The 20,460-nt window shown below is 36.9% G+C and overlaps 1 protein-coding gene across 1 annotated transcript in view; it reads right to left on the minus strand.

The window, feature by feature from the left end:
* Window positions 1-16,407, minus strand: part of wwox (WW domain containing oxidoreductase) — a 153,895-nt gene extending 137,488 nt beyond the window's left edge. The window contains exons 1-5 of the mRNA XM_042495782.2: window positions 16,143-16,407; window positions 14,741-14,805; window positions 14,403-14,460; window positions 14,088-14,257; window positions 2,231-2,337 (exon numbers count right to left, since the gene is read on the minus strand). Coding sequence (XP_042351716.1) covers window positions 2,231-2,337; window positions 14,088-14,257; window positions 14,403-14,460; window positions 14,741-14,805; window positions 16,143-16,249 — 507 coding nt within the window. The 5' untranslated portion in view covers window positions 16,250-16,407. The remainder of the gene's footprint in view (window positions 1-2,230; window positions 2,338-14,087; window positions 14,258-14,402; window positions 14,461-14,740; window positions 14,806-16,142) is intronic.
* Between the last annotated feature and the right edge of the window lie 4,053 nt (window positions 16,408-20,460).

A 20,460-nucleotide genomic window follows, 5' to 3' on the forward strand; every position in this document is an offset into this window, starting at 1 on the left:
ATTAACTTAATGATTTAATTTGCTACCAGTCCGCACATGAAACACAAACATAGGGAAGATTATCATTTACGACACAGAGGTCAGCGATCATTTAATCTTTCGAAGCAAGTCTGAGCAGATTCCATTTGTTAACATTTAACAACATCTTGGATAACTCTGTGGCAGGTGTGAAGCTTGGAAATCAATTTGACTACAAAATCTGGCAATTGGATCGGAGCTTTTCTTCACTCGTTTAGACAAAGCAGCTACATTAATAGATCTGTACACTGGATTTCGCACTGTGGAGCAGCACTGACAGCCCCAGGGGCATACTTCAATTAGAGACTTGGGTGAGTTTAAACACTGCAGATCTACTCTCGCTCAAAGGCGTTTGTCTCCCTCTCTCGCTCCCCCTCTTTTCCTCCCGCTCGTCTCTCTCTCTCTCTCTCTCTCTCTCTCTCTTTCTTTCTCTCTCCATATCTGCACTGAGCACTCTCTCCTTCTTCTTCAAGTCCTGCTCTCTGTAATCAACCCAGTGCTAATGGCTTATTCTTTCTGCTCCAGCACCCACATTTCACTTGTTTATTTTCCCACACTCGTAAATCTGGGGACGCGTCACAAGCGCGGCGATATTAGAGCAATAATCTCAGGTAATTATCAGATGCCCTCTCTCACTTTCTCTCTCTCTCTCTTACTCCCTTTAACTCTCTCTCTCTTTCTCTCACACGCTTTAAGCAGAGACACCCATACAGTTTCTTCACCTTTCCTGGGAAGAGTGCAGGCAGTTTCTGAGAAGCAAAATGGGACTAGCTCAACTTTTTCTTTAATTTAGGGAAGCTTTTCTCTTTAAGGTACACCTGAATATGTGGATCATATTAGTGTTGTCACAATACTGACATTTTCAATATCGATACAAACCCTTTTGATACCATAGGAAAAACTGGCATTGAGGCCAGTAAATTTAAAAAAGGGGACACCCAGTGGCTCAGCTGGCAGAGTGGGCACCCCATGCACAGAGGCTACGTCCTCACTGCAGCAGCCGCAGGTTTGATTCTAGACTTCCAGCCCCTTTGCTGCATGTCATCCCCTCTCTGCCCCTTTCACGCTTAAAGCTGTCCTATCTAATAAAGGCAAAAAGAGCCAAAAATAATCTTTAAAAAATGTCATTAAAAGATAGATATAACAAGGCTATAAGATGATCATGAGGATGTTATTTCTTGGTTAGTTGCAGAGAACAGCAGAATGACTATAGCAAACGTTAAAAATAAAGGAAAGCCAGAAATTGCAGCTGATGTTGGTGCATTGTTGCTGCAGAAAACAGGTTTTAAAACTGTTTTAAATATTCAGAAGCTACATGTAATGATGAATCAATACTTTTAACAAAACTATATCATACAGACATTTGGATAATTTATTTCATGTCATTGATCATGAATTAATGCAGCATTGAGTCATGCATCCGCTGTTTACACTGAAACAAGTTGAGTGAATTTTTATTTTTACAGCCCCAAATCACAAATTTGTTTCAAAGAGCTTTGTTATCTGACAACATCCACCTTTTCCCTTAAGATTCTCGATTTTTTAACTAAATCAAGGGTCTACAAAGAATATGATAATTAATAATTATAATTATAATAATAATAATAATAATAATAATAAGAAGAAGAAGAAGAAGAAGAAGAAGAAGAAGAAGAAGAAGAAGAAGAAGAAGAAGAAGAAGAATATAATTAAACAAAAATAAATTCTGAGAAAATCTCAGAGAAAATCTTACAACCCTACTGTGAGTCGGGCAAACGTGGAGGAGGAGAGCAAAGTTGTAAATATAGAAACCTGTACTACTTCAAATTTTTGTTCTAAAGAACCTTAAAGCTTGCATTTTGAAAGGATATTAGTTTTACTGTTCTAAGTCATTAGTTTTTTAGTTTTTTAGTTTCATCTCATGTGAGACAGTTGGGGTTATTTTTGGTTGTATAAAAGTTATAAATAAAAGAAGAAAGTGATTAAATGTGACGAACTACAGTGTGGTTATTTTAATGCAGTTTTTAAGTGAATTCACAGAACAATTACTGCATTGTGATCTATACCATTACCGTGATATAAAATCACATATACCATGATAAAAGATTTTGAACATATCGCCCACAACTACTTGTCAGCAGGAGCAACTCATTGTTGGTTTTGGCTGTTGTTTTTTCATGGAAATCATTGACATCATCAGGCTCACACTTTAAAGAGCTCAGGCACAACTTACCCATTCCTCCTGAATGAGGCTAACTGCCTTGCCAGCCCGGGATAGGTTTCGACACGCCAGGATCACATGGGCGCCATGAAGAGCAAAAGACCTGGCTGTCTCGAAGCCTGAGACACGATCACAGAGACAGACAGACAGAAAGACAGACGGACACAGAGAGAGAGGGGAAAAAAACGAATGAAAGCGAGCAATGCTTCAAAGATTAGTTTTTTCTGAAGATAACTTTGATTCTCAGGGGTTGAATCTAATGGGGTGTTGGGGGTGGTGATGGTGGGGGTGCAAGTTAAAATCCCTATCAATTTTCCATATAATTTCTTTCATTGAGTAACCCAGTGGTCTAGTAGAGGGAGTTAATCATTTCTCTCTGAAGTGATGAAACTGATTGAATTATTGTGGTTCAAGACTTCTTCCTCTCTTCTTAGATAAAGTTTTGGATCTGACCGCCGGCTCTCGAGAAGGTACCTCTGCTCGTGCTGGGTAAGAGAAAGGGATGCTGGTTGTTAATTATGTTGGTAATTACACAATGATGGCAGTAATTATGAAAACAAGGCTCATAATAGAGGGAGTCAGATGAACAATCGAACACACGTAACATTCAAACTGTGTGATATTTCAGCACATCAAAGGGCCTCTGATAAGGACATTTCTCCCATGAAACGAGGTCCGCGGATACACACAGAATTTATCAGTCCAAGACTACTTCATGGCTCCATCCAAATCATGCAGTCACGATAAAACTGACAAAAAACGAAGATAGAGGGAGAGAAGTCCATTTCTAAATTACAAGTCTAAATGGGTCATTTCAACCCATAGGTTGAATTAATTTATGAGATTAACTTATTTCATCACCGTATTTTTATTTCCTGTGACATTTACTATCCTTCAAAGTTCAACCGCACTGAGCGGTGTCCCATTTTTCAGTCCCACCTCTACAGTAAATACAAACCACAGTCAGACACACATATACAGGACGGTGTGTGAGCGCCCTGATTGACGAACTGACGGGCACAATAACTGATAGTGGCAAAGAGGGTCTGAGAGGCAGAGTGTATCAGAGGGTGGATTAATATGAACTGTAATTAGATTATATGTCTTAATCTGATTTTCATTAAGAGCAAAACTGGGAGGCCTAATTGTGAGGAGAGTGTTAAGGACTAATATCTATTAAAACTCAAAATTGGAGTCGGATTGGAAGCCCTCTCTGACAAGTGAAGCATGGAATTAAATTATATGACACCTTATTAGGTGTAATGGAGGGGACTGTGGCTGTGAGCGAAGATCATTTCACTCACAGGAAATGGAAATGAAAATAAAAACAACATGACAGAGAAAAACGAGCGGTGTGACTGCTGGAGAAAATATGCGTTTTGATTTTGCAGGTGGAGAAGCCGCCTATAGGAAAAAGATGTCTTAAAATCTTTTCAACCACATACAGAATGGCTGTATTTTCACTATAATTTAATCTTCTTCAGGTATTATTGGGCGATAGGTTGTGTTATGATGCATTTGGTGTTTGTGGCGATATATGGCAATGTTTAGCTTTTAATATGGCAAAGCTTCATTACTGTCAAAATGTCAAACGATGCAAATCTTTGAAACTTTTGTGGATTTTGTGGGTTTTTTTCTCTCTTTCTTTAAATTCTTTATGATTGTTTATGATTGTTAATTTTTTTTATTTAATTACCTTTTTTGGGGCATTGATTTGCCATGGGGTGGGAATCCCAAGAAGCCCCATAATACAATATTATCAAAATAGTCAAGTCATGATATAACATCACAGTGATTTTAGACATTTTTTAGAACACTGAGTATTGAAATAACATATGTTGCAATATATTGCAATTTATTGCCTTTTTTTGGAACTGAAAACTAGGACCCCAACGGAAAACTCTTATCATTATCTGTTTTATGTTATGAAATAAAAATGAAATAAAAATTTCAGTCATTTTTATTGAAGCAAAGTGTATCTAGTGGACTGGAAAGCTATCGTTTTTATTATCCTCATAGGTTACCAAAAGATGTATTTATAATTTTTATAAATAATAAAATGAAAACATCAATACTACACTGTGCTGTATTGTTTTTTTATCAACTCCTCGATGCTGCACCATTGGTTGTAGGGTGGTTGTAGAGCGTATGTGGGCAGAGGAAGCAAAAAACGAACTTTTATCTGTCTGTTTTTGTGAAAGTAAATAAAACACACATACCAAAAAATATATAATTTTATCAAAACTAATGATAAAAATAATAACCTGTGGAAGGCTACAGATGTGTCTTCAATTAATATCACAGCATATTCAAAATATGTAACAGACACAATCCTTAAGCAGCTACTAAATTTGCAAATGGTAAAAAAAAAGGATTCCAAACATGCCGTCATATAAAAGCGTTTTTTTTCCGGCCTTTATAAATTGGACAAGGCTGCTGGTAAACAAAACCACCTCACACTCACTTGTTGTGTGTACAAACCATGAAAGTGAAATTAATCGACACCAGTGTTTTCCATAATGGAGAACAAATTAGAATATGGCAGCAACAACAGCAGCAGCACCGAAGCCATGTATTTCCAATGACAAATAACAAGGGCTTGACATTAATTGTGAAATAACGAGAGTGGCGTTGCTGTAACAGAGACTCCACGCCCTCTCACCCATGTTGCCGGTAGAGAGGGCCGTGCTGAAATTAGTTCCTGGTCAGGTGTACAACAATGCGAATCTGTTTCGGCGTTGTACGCTGATGGTGGAACATGACAAGAGGTCAGACAGCGGTTTCTTTTGCTCTGGTGGATCGACAGACGCCATAAGCTGTTTTACAACACACAGGAAGCCTGACTGTTACGCCGGGCTGTGACGATCTTTTAGGTTCTTTTGTCTAACAACTTGGCAAAACAAAAGTATAAGAAGAGCACGGAGAACATTTTTAAAAAGCTGGGAGATGAAGATAACACAATTCAGCCTGGTGAAACCAGAACCTTTGATTGTGTGCTTGTTCAATCTGATGATTCTCAACATTACAAGAATACAATAAGTGGCTCAGCTATTGTTGAAAATTTGTTTTTAGTGTAATGTATAAAATGCATAAAAAATTGTGTAAAATGTCCATTAAGCAGTGAATGCTCTTCATGGTACATTAGGATCCTGGCCCTACTGATATCCCCCAATAATGAGTGTGATTTAGTGATTTCACGCTTTGTTTGTCCTCCCTGGCCCGCCGCCCCTCTCTGGATCCCCCTCGTACACAGGTGTATTGGCTCAATGTAATGAGATCATTACCAGCCTCGTCAGTAAACGTGTTTATTTGGCAAACGGAGCTGCCTGCTCCTTCTCTCTCTTGATCTGCATCCAAAGAGGCATTTAACTAAAATAAGCTCCGTAGTACAATTGGGCAAACAGAAGTCAATTCAGATCATTACAAGACCTGTGGGTAAACAGACATGGTTCCCACAATCCCCTTTTCGACAGAGCTCAATTTGTGCTCAGAAAAAAAAACACAAGAGCAACACAGATCATGAGCAGGCTACATATAACCGCACCTCCAATGAATTATATGGCATTTTTGACGGTGATGCACAAAATAAAAAAATATGTTGTGTGTGTGTTATGTTTCTGAAGAAGTAAATAATATGATAAATATGTGACTGCTAATTAAAGTGTTTAAGTTTGTGTATCTCTATCTTGTTTAATGTAGTGCATTCAAGCTGATTTATGCATCAAAATCTGTTGACTGGTTTGGTGTATATGAATTTGCAGATAAACTGAGGGTGATGTGGATCACGCTGCAGATCCCCTCCATCTGATCCAATGTTGCCACTGCACTTCATTTTATAAATTCCTCCCTTTTACCCCCAAATCATATCTCATCCCATCTTAACTCTAAGGTTGTGTCTGAACTTTACTATTAAATTTATTGCATTACACTGTAAGGAAACTTATCTGAGTGCCATAATTCAGAGTGTGAAATGTATAGCGCCCTGAAACATTCTCACAATGGAAAGAAAAAGTAATGTCCATACGGTTATAAGAATGTATCAATACGCTTGAGTATTGCGATAATATGTATTGTGATTCTGTATTGGTCCTTAGAAAGACGAGTGATTTTTAAGTAATAGTTTACATGCAAAGATTTGTCGCAGTGGTTCAATATCTGTTGTGTGTAAACCCGCCAACTGCTAGATTCTTCAGCGTTGTGATCTATCTTCAACTATTTCACTTTTCCACTTCAACATAACAACAAATCAATAGTTTACCCACAAAAAACAAAGGCAGAGTCCAAAAAGGGTGCAAAATCTGCACCATATTCAAATCCAAAAATGTTTTGTACATCGTTACACCTTTGTCTAATTTGTCACCTACTATATTTGTACCATCACAATTAAAAAATAAAAATGAAAAAAAAAACAATGGGTGCACTGCTAGCAGTTTTCCTAATTTAGGTTTTAAAAAAATCACAATATAGAAAAAGAGAAAAATTTTATAATAACTTTGTGCGCAAACAGACACACACACAGTGGCACGAAGAACACTAGTAAGGCGCGGATCAGCAGAGTACAGTGACAATGCAACACAGTGGTACTCAAAAGGTGCTAACATGTCTACTGAAATGGACAAACATAAATGTAAATAAATAATGTAAACATAATAACTTTCTTATACTATTGATAGAGAATATGAAACACGTGATCCTCTAAAATCATGACATTTAAGACTATTTGTGTTATTTATAACTTTTTGTTTTTGATCATATATTCAGCAAAATAAATGTTTTTCCTTTATTTGTTGTATTATGACATTCTGCTGACAATTCCTCATTTTAGATGGAAATATTGCAGTTGTGTGACCCTACACCTGACTGTGATGGCGCAAAAGGATGATGATGCATAAGTGTCCAAGAACTTTACAGTTTACTATATAGTGGTTTTGTAACAGTATGAGATTTTCATGTCTCTGAAAATCACAGCATACAGTATTACATAATCATTACATTGTTATTATTATAAGTGTTGTTATTGTTACTGTAATTGAAACTAATTGAAACTATACACTGTATGTATACGTAAAAAGGAAGTCGAGGGGAGAAGGAGATGTGAAAGGGTGATTCTCGGTTCGACTGCATTTTTTTTTTACCATAGATAAGTAAGTGTACGCGGTACAACTTTAAAACGGCGGAAAACCTTGAAATCAGCGTATCGCTGCAACCCTACAAAATAACAAACTATTTAGTGTCTTTTTATGAAGAAAGTAGTAAATGAGTGAAAGAGTCGGACACAGGCTAACTCCTGACCGCCTTGGTGCACCTGTTCCTGCTGCTGCTGTGTATTTTTTGTCCCGAGAAGTGAGGAACTACACAACCCTCCCCAGTCTTTCTGACTTTTAAGATCCCCTCTAATTCCCCACCATTAGTCCAAGAGGAGGGAGATGTCACCCCAAAAGTGGGATGTATGGTTAGTAATTACAGCCCAAGGTTGCGCTGTTCCAGGCGAGAGCACTGGAGTGGTTCTATTACCCCTCCCTGTCCCCTTCTGCCTCCCTCTTACCCCCCCACTGCTGTTGCACCATCCATGCAGCCCTATCTAACACCCCCCACCCTTCCAACCCCCCTCGCTGCCTCTGACCCTCTGTGTCAACCTCCAACTCCCTACACAATCTCTCATCATGGCCTCACATCACACTGGTCACCCCTGCTCCTCCCGCAGCCAGCCTTACCTGACTACCTCACACACACACACACACACACACATATACACACAGGCCAGTAAACTTGATAAACACACACCAAGTCGCACAAGGATAAACACAGACCCCAGAAGCATGCACACACATCTCCTGAGCATTGAGGCTATTTTCATCACTGTCATCAAAATCCCCCCCATCATGTAACTTTCATCCCCTCATCATCCGCAGACTGTAAACTCGATAGGTCTATAAACTACTTGACTACACACAATAACCCAGTACCCTTTCATTTTATTTTACCTACAGCCTTTAAGCACATATATGTATTCCATCCTCCCGCTCTAACCACTTCACTTCTATTATATTAGAGCTGTAATCATTATTGAACCCTTCTGGCCTCCAGCATAACACTCTTTGCATGTTACACCAGTTTGGGTCTGCATAGCAAATTTCATCCAAGGTTAATAAAGTTAAATAATTTGACTAACCAACCATAACTGGTTCTCATTACGTAGCCAATAAACACATTCATCAGAGAGGACATGAAATGCCCGTTGAAAAAAGAAATAAAACTCTCCTTCGATTTCCTCAGTGGCTCACAAGCTGATGTAGAGGAGACAGAGCAGGACACGGGCCGGCCGCTCCCCCAGCGGACACACACACACACACACACACACACACACAAAATACTATCAGACTCCTGAATATAAACACAGATGCACTCTGGATGTCATCTAAACCACACACAGCCACTCAGAGATGCTCAGAGACACACACACTGGGACACAGGCACCGCATGCCACCCTCACCAGGAACATCTTTTTATCCATCTAATTCCTCCCACTATGAATAATGCATTTCCCTCCTTACCGAGGCTCGGGTTTAACGCATCGCTGCGCGGGTCTTTAAGGGGGTCCTTATTCATAAACAGCAGCGCAGTAAATACCAGAGCTTTGCAGCCAATTTAATGGCAGTTATGCTTAACAAATCTGCCTCAATCTAATGATCAGCCACAAAGCTAGGCTATGGGTTTAATCTGCACACAGAGGCTCCCCCAGCTCTGCGACTCACTGAATATGCTTAGGGATCTCTCCATCCAGAGAGAGGAGAGCACCGGCCTGACACTTAATCCTCCCAACACAACACTGGGATCAACACAAACATAGAACAATGTTAGTCTTTCATGAATAAGAATAACATTCAAAGTCCTAAAACACTGCAGAGACGATGCATAGAGATACTGAAACATTATGGAGCGCTTCTTTCCAAATCCTTGCTATTCCCTGTCTGGAGTTTTTTTCTGCTTCTTATTCCAGCATTGACCCTGAACCTAAACAAACAATGCCATGTGGAATTCAGTGCATGCATTTAGATTGAGTACAGCTTTGCAATTGCAGGCACTGCTTCACAACAAGCCACTGTACAAACGAGCCAAAAAAGTTCAGATGAAATTCTAAACATGTCGACATAAAAAGAATAAACACTGCAAATGTAGGATAATATAAACTATGACCAAAAAAACAAACCATTAAAATTCTAGAAATAGCAAAACAGGTCCATGTTATGCATTAGGATGCCCATTGGTTTCAAAAAATGCTCTTTTTTTGTCATAAAATAGACCAAATAAGCATGATTTTTTAAAGAACTTTTTAGTAAACTTTTGGGTGCGTTACCTTGAAAAAACATAGTACTATGAAGGCAAGAAATAAAAAAAGAGACTATATGTTTCATGTTAAAAAAGCTAGTGTTCAGGTTTCTGTAAATTGTTGAAGTTGACCGCATTTGAGAAGTCAAGTTGTCCAGAATCAATCATTATAAAATAACCTAAATTCGTCCTCTCAAATTCCACTGAAAATTTTAATACAGCCCAGACACTAGCTTTTTTAATTTAAAACAATTTGTTTCTTTTTACAGTGTGATGATTAAAAATGATGATGACTGTTCATTCTTTTGAACAACCTAAATTATTGCATTTGAACAGCCTACACAATACCAGGAAATGTCATTAATTATCAAATAAAGTACATTAAACAACACAAAATTCAACTTTACTAATCTACTAATGTGAATCCATTTTTCCAGATTGTAAAAAGATGTTTTAAAACCATTTTTTTGCTGAGAGATGAAGGAACCATGTGAGGAAGGCCCCAAAAAAGGGACTCAACATAATTTCCAGACAGTCATCTCATAATATTAACAGTGCTTAGGGGGGACTTGCTCTTTTTTGCAACATAATTGAGGATGTACTGTATGAGTAAAAACTGTCAAAAATGGGTCGTTACATAAAGGCAATATGGTACCACAGAGGGTTAAAAGTAAAACCACAGCTAAATATAGGTTTTCTGTCATACAGCAGAAATACTACCATGCTACTAAAATAGCACATGGAAGACAGTTGTGTTGCCCTGAATGTTTTATTTAAGTAAGACAGAGGGTCAGTGTGTTATATCTGACCGCTACCCAACATACGTTATGCTGACAACATGGCACCTGCTCTAAGAGCCTAAGAGACTGAAGCTGCTCCCCAGGTATAGAGGGGGACACATACATGCAGTTACACATATATGCAGTTACACATAGGTCCCAAAAGAAATGTCATCGGGCAAAGATGACTGCAAGTGCAAGAAGACCACAATACAAATATACTCATGCCTCAAAAGAACAAAAATATTTTAGGACAAGTGTAGCTTTTCAGATTTAAAGATTAGTGTGGGAAAAAAATACACAATAAAACTGTTAGATTTCAAATTTCAAAAACAATGTTGAAAGAATTCTGTCTTTGGACCCAGTGGGTGCCAGAGATATCCCGACAATGGCCCTTTAAGGACAACTGTTCCATGGACCCCAGTAAATAACCTGAGAGTTAGTTGATAGGAGGGGAATTAGAGCCAGAGCAGGAGTGTGTAATGGGGATGGATAGGAGGCTCAGGCCTGGGTCAAAGCCGCTTAGGAATCAATGCAGAGGTACAGGTGTACAAGCACAGGTCTATAAGAGTAAGAAAACCTTTAGAGAGAGGGGGGGGCGAGAGGGAGAGAAGTAGAAATAAGGAGGGAAAAGAAACTGCGATCATTCATTTCCATTATCACAATTAAAAACACCGTTCAGGTTGGTACTGGTTTTTAATTTACAAAAGAAAGCAGAGAGAGGAAGACTGATGTTGTGAACCGAGCACAGCGATCGCATCGGCAAGACAAACCACATTACTGTCTCGCCTCCCAGCACTGTTGCAAGGGAGCCTCAAGGCTGGTCACAAAACCACAGACTATGACATTTTACGCATAAATAAACTCATATATGTGCTTTGTGCATTAAGAACTAAATTAAAGAGCTGAAATGTAAATGTGTTAATTAAATAATATCCCACCATTGCTAATAAAAATGTCACATTTCCTGTGGAGGAAAGAAGCACTGAAGAGAATGGAAATAGCCTTGACACTTGGATTAAAACACTATTGATGCCATTAAAATGCTAAGTGGGTCCAACCAATTGGCATAACCACATTTCACTAGTGGAATGTCAAAGGAGCACACCAGTAGTAGCAATTACTATTAGAATACTGTTAATTATTGGTGCTGCATATTTAATATGTGGTAAAGTAAAACAAAGGTTATGTTAATATGGGCTTATTAAGCATTCACACACTATAAAAATGTCTCTGTGTTGGAGCTATTTGATGCATTCTTTTGAGAAAAGCTGCTTTTTTTTCAGATGAACACATTTTCATTTACTAAATACATTGCAACAAAACTTAAATGTGGATTATCTTTTTCATTATATAGTTTTTAAACTAAGGCATAAACCCGGGCCCATGTAAAGCATTTAATATGATAACGTTTTAATACCCTAACAGCAGTGACATCGTGGACCTCCTGTGCCCTCTTGTGGTAAAAAAAAGAAAAAAAAGTATTTGCAATTTTCGCCTTTCTCCCTTTAGAATTATTTCTCACCACATTTGATGAGAAGGCCCAATTATTTGGTTTTATTTCAGAGTCAAAAATATTCCTGCAGTTTTTCAAAGCGTATCAGAGAGTCTTGTGTGCTTTCACCATTTCCCACATTAAACATTTTCTAAGCTTGGGGTCATTTAGTTCAGATAGCATCCATTTTTTGTAATTATTTATATTCAAACTGGCCTCCCTTACACATGATGATTTTGGGGGGGGGGTCATTGTTTTGTTGAAAAATTATGAATTCTCTTTTACACAACTTCAGTTCAGAAGACAAGTCAAATATTCAATTGCAAGTCAAACTCCTGAGGAAGTGAAACATCTACACGAATCAAATTAATTTAAAAGTTTAATACTGATTTAAAGGATTACATTTTATTTCTAGGGTTTAACTTTTCACGCAGCCATCTCTACACAAGTTCTCCATGTGCATCCACAAGGTTCAAGTTTGATTAATCTCTAAGACCTTCCTCCAATCTTTGACTAGGATTTTTTTGTATCGGGCCAATGCCACTATTTTCGGGGGAGTTATTAGTAACCCTTCTTATTACTTTCAGTTTTATATGTTGGCCTTTGGTATTTTTGTTACATGTATCCTGGGTCCAAACAGTAACTGAATGTTTATTTGTATGAATGTTCCATGATTGTTATTTATTATTCTAATTTTTACAAAACCTACTCAAAAGGAAACACAGTAATCTGAGTTCAGTTCCATTATTTAGTTCAGCTATCTGAGTTATTCAGAAACCTGCCAGCCAACAGTAATGGTTGCCAGGTTGCTATTTGCAACTATTTTGAGAAACTGGCAACCAATTCTTGGTCTTTGGCTGGCATCACTGGCAACCACTTTGTAACATAAAAAAAACAGGGAAAGCAAAACAAAAACAGAACAGCAAGATGTGCACCCCATTTTTTTATATGTATTTGTTGCATTAGTGATAGTGAAATCTAAATATTGCTGTTAGTTAGAAAAGGAAACAGACTACACTGTGCCTGACGATGCTGCAATCGAGTTTTCTCGCATGCGCAAAATGTACCCTGTGCTGTTTTGTTTACAGGGAATTGAGGTCGGACGTGTTAATTGATAACGCAAAATTCAAATTCTTTAAAGTATCAGAAAAAAAATTACAAATAATTTATTTGGTAATGTAATATAGCTTGTAAACATGATTTTATGTCACATTTTTAATATTAAGCTGACAAAAACTACATTGTATCTAATTACTTAAAATCTAAAGTGACTAAAACAACATAAGCTGACGCCTGGTTGCCTGCCTGGCAACTACTTTTAAAGGTTAGTGTTGATCCCTTAATATATTTATTTAGTCAATGTCTAATTTGTTTAATAATAATAATGACGCTGTTTATAAGGAACATACTGTATGTTTGTGTTTGTATACGGTTTGTTAATATATATATAATATATATATATATAATTATAATTTAATGTTTAAAGCGCAATAATAACTTGAAAGCATACATTATACAAGAATATTTTCAAGGACAATAACATTTGGCTATGTATTATTTCTATATGACGACTATGTATATGAATAAAGAGACGGATAGAAAAAAAGAACATCAAGGTCAGGGAGTCATTTAAGTTCACAAGCTCAGTGAAGGTCCCCAGGCTGCTGTAAATCTGTGTACGACGGTGTCGCTCTGCAGCATCTCTCAATACACACACAGCAATTACACTGCTGTGACTTTCCTTGGGACAAAGAATTTGAATATAAAGACAATTAACGATTTTATGTTTATTTGATTTCCCTCATGCTGTCATTATCTATCCCGAACAAAGCAGCAAGTCTGAACAAATGGCCACTACTTGTGCTAATTTAAACTAAAGGAAAGAGGAAATACATTTGTTTCCAGACCATTATATAGTGAGCCATGCATTTGCTGGGTACAAATGGACACCATTCATTACAGTTAACAATGACATCCAATTCAGCCCAGCTAATGAACTTCAATACAATCATGTTCTGTATTAAGGAGTGATTTGTTGAGTCTAAGTGTATCATTTTGGAGGCTAATGTTGATGAATGTCTGGTAGTGGAGCGATGGGGACTTGCAGGGAGCAGAGAAGCGCTTGTCAAGCGTCCCTCTGTAACAGCGCTTATACCACATCACCACCTAGTGGTGTCATCATGGAAACACACTTTACTGCACTTTGAGGACTTCAAATAAAACATTATTGAATTGGTAAAACAGATCAGGATTTTATGAAACTCACCAATGCCAGAGTTGCCTCCAGTGATGAGGACAACCTTATCAGACAAATCACGACCCTGCAGGATCTCGAGAGCAGCTGTGTTGCCATCGTACCGTTTTGGCTTCACCACCACATCCTCTACTGTAAAAGCCTGCCGCGGGTCAAAGTATGTGTTTCGCTTGTTAATGTGACTGAAAAAAACAGAGGAAACAGGATGTTATAATAGAAACTTCATCCCACATTTGTACAGTCATACAGGCATATTCAGTGAAGCTTAAACAAGCTTGTTTGTTTCCTCTGTTAACCAAGCCGGGGTTAAATTATCGTTCTACTTACTCAACATAAATTATTTGTCCTTTTTCATCCGTTTCTTGCTCCCAACCATACGGTAAATCTGTAGGACAAGACAATACATTATTTTTCTTCAACAGCCAGAATGTGTAAGAACAAAATGAGTATCTTTACGATAGGAGAATATTACAGAATTACATTAATTCATGTGGCACTTTCACAATCAAAGTTACTTAAAACAAGGATGCATGGCTTTTAAGAAGTCACTTCTCAAATTTGATGGTTATAAAGTAAAAGGTTAGAACATATTTCTTGCATGCATGTGTGACTCTCAAACAGACAGAAATATGCAAGATCCCAAAACACAAACGAATAAAACAAACCTCCGGCACAACGTTTCTTCTTTCCAGTCTTGGGGTGCTCCCACTGTGTCTTCATCTCATCGTGGCTGTTGGTACACAGAGACAACTCATTAATTAATTAATATAACAACTGGGGACAACACACATTGATGAGATGTGGAATTGTGCCAGATTTAGCCAAAAGGCTCATTTTTATCTGGAGCCTCTTAGTCTGTTGTTGTTGTTGTAAATTAAAAAAAGGAAAAAGGACATTAAAATGCACGTACATTGATCAACCAAAACATTAGCACCACTGGCAGGTGAAGAGAATAACGCTGATCATCCTGTTACAGTTACAACGTTATACTGGGAAACCCTGGGTTCTGGCATTCATGTGGATGCCACTCGATACGCTTCACCCAAGCATTACTGCAGACCAAGTACATCCCATCATGGTAACAGCACTCCTGATGGCAGTGGCACCTTCAGCATGGCAATGTGCCGTACTACAGCGTAAAAACTGCTCAGGAATGGCCCGAGGAACAAGACAAAGAGGTCAAACTGTCAACCTGGCCTCAAAATTAACTGTTACAGTTTATTAACAGCATTAACTTGAAATTTTAATATCAATACTTAAGCACATTTAATTTTATAAAATTACTTTTGATACTGAAGTACAGTAAATATCAGATACTTAAAGACTTTAACTCAAGTAATATTCTAAAATGTGACTTTACTCAGTGACTTAATCAGTAAATCAGTGACTTTTAAATCACTTCTTAAAACACATTTTTATAGACTTGCTTTGATGTGATGTCATCTATTTTAAATTCATCTCTTTTAGTTTGTCCTTTACTTTATCTTTCAATGTATTATTTTCTTCTGTCCCTTTTGTGTTTAATTCTATTATTAGTAGTATTGTTTCTGTTTTCCTGCTGACTTGTATTTAGTCTTATTGGTATGGGTTGTTGTTTTTATTTTTGTTTTGTAATTTTGTCTGGCCTTAGTTTGGTATTATTGTTTGGTACTTATAGTAATGTTGCCTCTGCAAGAAACCCTTCTTGCTTCTGTTTTGCCTTGTTTGTCGAAGCACTTTGTAAATAAAGCTTATAAGTTATTTTTTAATTTCTATCAAAGTGATTTCCTTTTGTAAATTTTTTTTTTTTTTAAATCTGCACTTTTACTCAAGTATGGCTTTCAGGTACTTCATCCACCTCTAAATATGTCTCAAGCACCGATTTATTGAAAACCTACCGTGCTCTGAGCTCTGCAGACTTCATGCTATCAAAACATCACAGCTAATCTAAACTGGTTTAGCTAGCAAGGAGCGTTAGCCACAAAATGACAACACCAAAATAAACTATTGGTTGTGAACACAGCTGAATTTAAACTCCTAAAATCAGACATATTGGTGTTGATGGTTAAGATTAGGGTTTCCACTCACTTTGCATAGTAGACCCAACCATCTTTCGTGGACCTCTCTTCCCATCCGGGAGGTAACTCGTCCTCACTATCTGTATCGTCCATACCCGCGTATTTTAAAGCCGCCATAACTCACGTTTTTGTTTCTTTTTTTTTACGCAAACGACGGCGCTAAAAACACAAAACCAGTGAGTAAAATCTGCTCTGAAGAATGAATGCAACTGTCAGCCTTGAGAATTACCCGCACAGCGTTTGTCGACCGGCACTTCCGCAACAACACGGTGACGCTGACCGAATTGCCTTTTGGGAAATTGAGTTTAAAAATAACGTGCTGCGGTTTTTTGTTGTATTGTAAACTGTATTGTAAACTTTTGTTGCTATTTTAAAAGTATAACTGGAATAATACCTTTCAAAGTCAAAATATAATGATCCTTAATTCATAACAGTATCCCTTATAGCCAGTGATGGATTGTAACTACGAACATTTAGCCTACTTAGTTACTGTAGGCTACTTCTATGCAAATTTCATGTACATGTACTTTATTTGAGTTTTTTTCTTTTCATACCACATCATACTTTTACACTACTACATTTCAGAGTAAAAAACTGTACTTTCTACTTCACTGCATTCATCTGAAAGCTTTTGTTAGTTACTTTAGCCTACATTGTTTTCATCAAAAAATATAAAATCAATGTAAAAAAACATTTTTTTTTTTTTAAATGATAAGTCGACAGAAAATAATTGGCAATTATTTTGATAAACATTTAAGTCATTTTCTTGTTTGTTTTTTCTCTGTCTCACTTTTTTCATAGTTTTGAGTTTTGTTTTGTTTTTTTGTTATTTTCAGCCCGATCCAGCAGGGGTGGTTTTTAGTCCGTTCAGATTTGCCACCCTGGCTCAGCCTTCTTTTTCTTTCACAGTACTGCAAGAAGACACAAGTAATTGGCTGGTGTTTTGTGTTAATTTTCCAAACGTGCCTGTGTGAACTGCCACCAGCCTACAGCTGTTCCCCTTCAGCTCATTAGGTCTTTTGTATGCAAAGGCAGCAATGTTCCCCTTGTTCCTGTGATTTTACCTGCCTGTTAACCAGTTTAGTTACCTGCTGCAGGTGTCCTGTCTGTCTGTTGAGCCTATTATTAGGGAACAGGTCACCTGTAAAACAAGAAATAAAATAAAATGAGAAATTTACATATCACTAGGTCTATCCACTTCTAATCAGTACAGTAGAAATACGGGGAAGATGACTGACTTCCCCATTAGGTCTATGTACTGAAACTAAAAACCTGTATTCAAACAGTGTTTGTGTTGGCGTTTCTCATGGAAAACATTTTGACATGTAACGGATAGAAAAGCACCCAAATTAGTGATGGCTGATTTCCATTTAGCTGCTTCAGTCATGAGACACTTGAGGAGAAAACCTTTGTTAACTGAAAACACCTCTGGTGTCTTACTATAAGAAAACACATTCATTCTTTCTTTCATATGCTTATACAAACATTTTGTATTAATATTTGTATTTAATATCTTTAGATATTATATCTTGACTAAACTGTTTGTCTCTTTGTGTCTTTACAAACCAGCTTTTATTAAATTACCCCAATAAAAGTGTTTTTCATTGAACTGAAATGATTTTTTTCACATTTTCTGGAGTTTAATGTGGCTGTCAAGCAGAAAGTTACAATGAGGGCCACATAAGCATACACAAAGAAGCTTTATACACTCTGCTTTGAAGCCTGCTACTTGCCCCCTAACACATCATCAAGAGCAGCATTGTCACGTACATGTCACGTACTCATAGAAAAGTTGCCCTGCACTCTTGGCATCTTTCCTCAGTTCTACTTGTTCCACTCCTGTTTGTTAGTGTAGTGATTCAACTACTGTTTTAAGTATCAACCACTGAGCAATCTGACATTAAAAAGACGTCTGTTAAATGTCTAATGTCCATCTATATGTCTTTAGATGTTTAGATTTTGTTGTCTTTAAGTGTTTCGTTTTTGGTTATTTGAGGGTGAGAAGTGAAGGTTTAGTAGATGTCTTAGCCTATGAAAGAGTAAACAGAATCTGTGTATATGACAAAAAATAAACATTTCTAATGTATTTGTGGGGGTATGCAGTACTTTTGTTAATTATTTTCAGGTTTTTTATGTATTTTTTATATATTCTAAAATATGGTCTTGGAGACAAAATGACACATATTGCTCAGTGGGCAGTTTCTGTTATTAAAAGTGTTTTCTATTTTGTATTGAAATATGAGACACTTGACTGCTTTATTGTGCTGGTTTTGAAAATCTGCTGCGCTTGTTCATCCAGGCACCAGGTTTCATGTAATTGACTGCAAATTTGCTTACTTTCATTTTTCTTATTGCAAATGGATTCTGAGAATTTCTCCTGCTCTAGTTTTCCTTTCAGAGAATTACATATGAGACCCCCTTGGCTCTTCCCCACCTTCCCAAACATGTGGAGCAGAGGTCAAGTTGCTGATGAACTACAGAATAAGGATCATACTGTTATCTACGAGCTAATCACAATGGCAGAGTCACAAGAATGTATGATACTTCAGACTACAATACAGAGCTTATGTAACTGAGAAAACAGTTACTTGACAAAATAGTTCTGCATGCCCCATTTACTGTCCTTACGACTGCTTACAAAAAGAAAAAATGTTAGCAATGACAAGTTGCGAGACCTGATGAACAACTTATTCAGTGCTCTTCAACAAATTCCTCCAAGACAGAGCCCATTTTCTCACGTTCAGCTGCTCTGGTGTGTCTGTCAGAGAGCTTTTTCACGGTGACCCTGTGTGAGACACATGGAAGGTGTTGATTGACAAAATAATCTTGACTCATGGTCCAGTTTCCGTCTTTTTCATGAGCTTTCAACTGCATCACATCATCTTCATCAGCAGACAGTGTTTGCTCCGTTGAGCTGAACTCTAATGCTCAAGGGGAGAAGTTGTGTAACAAAAAGTTGCATATTTCTAAAAGCTACCAGATGTTACTATAGCCCCGATGAATACAATGTTGATGCACTTGTACTTTTCTTGAGTATTTCTATTTTATTAAAATTTTCAGGGGAATTTGACTTTTTACACCAATGCACTGTATAATGAGTTACTGTGCAGATCAAGATTTTACAGTATATTCTGTTCTTATAAAATACAACGTAGAAACACATTGTGAACTTTATAACACATACAAATGAATAATTTGGACAACAAAACTAAAAGCAATATCAAACAAAAAAGGACAATAAAAGCAAAACAAATGTAACAAAAATGAAAGTTAACATAACAATGCATAAGACTTGTGACAAAAGGTTCACTTGAGGATTTTGTAAAGAGTGCATACATATATCATTTTAATGGCTTTTTTGTTTTGTGGTGAAGAAATTGTTGACAAGTATTGGTCCATTTCCTTCATAAATACAGAGAAATTAGTTGTTTTTTTTGTTTGTACATTTACATTTCTGAATGGGAAATTTGGCGAGAAGAAAAATTAGATTATTGAAATGCATTATAATAATCATAGCTCCCAAATACAATATTTCTACAGTAACAGTAAAATCTGAGATAATTCTAACTATAAATTTAGAAATATCTTTCCACAGCACAAATGTGAAACTACATGACCAAAATAAATAAGAGGATGTTTTAGGATATAATTCACAAAAGGAGGAATTGACATCAATGTGCCCCTTTAACTTAAAATGAAAAAACAATTAATACAAATACAGATATCACTAGGCCTACTGATTGCTAATGAGTAAAGTAGAAATACAGGAAAGATGACTAACTTCCCCATTACGTCTATGTACTGAAACTAAATAATTGTAATCAAACAGTGTTTGTATTGGCATTTCTCATGGAAACATTTTGATATCTAACAGCTGGAAAAGAACCAAAATTAGCGATGGCTGATTTCCATTTAGCTGCTTCAGTCATGGGACACTTGAGGAGAAACCTTTGATAACTGAAAAAAACTGGGCTCTTAGTATGAGAAAACACACATTGATTCATTTTTCATATGTTTATACAGACATTTTGTATTAATCATTGTATTTAATATCTTTAGATATTATGTCTTGGGTAACTGTTTGTCTCTTTGTGTCTTTGCAAACCAGCTTTTCTCAAATTATTCCAGTGAAAGTGTTTTTTCAATGACCTGAAGTGATTTTTTTTTTCACATTTTGCATAAAAGTCTGATGCCTTTGGGGAGTTTAGTGTGGATGTCAAGCAGAATAACACCCAAATAAAAATATTTCTAAAGTAAACAGTGAAATCTGAGATTATGTTGTCAACTTCAAATTTAGAAATATCTTTCCACAGCACAAATGAAAGACT

The sequence above is a fragment of the Plectropomus leopardus genome, chromosome 7, assembly GCF_026936395.1.
Source record: "Plectropomus leopardus strain MGB_pleo_1.0 chromosome 7, ASM2693639v1, whole genome shotgun sequence".
In the NCBI taxonomy this organism is placed as follows: Eukaryota; Metazoa; Chordata; class Actinopteri; order Perciformes; family Serranidae; genus Plectropomus; species Plectropomus leopardus.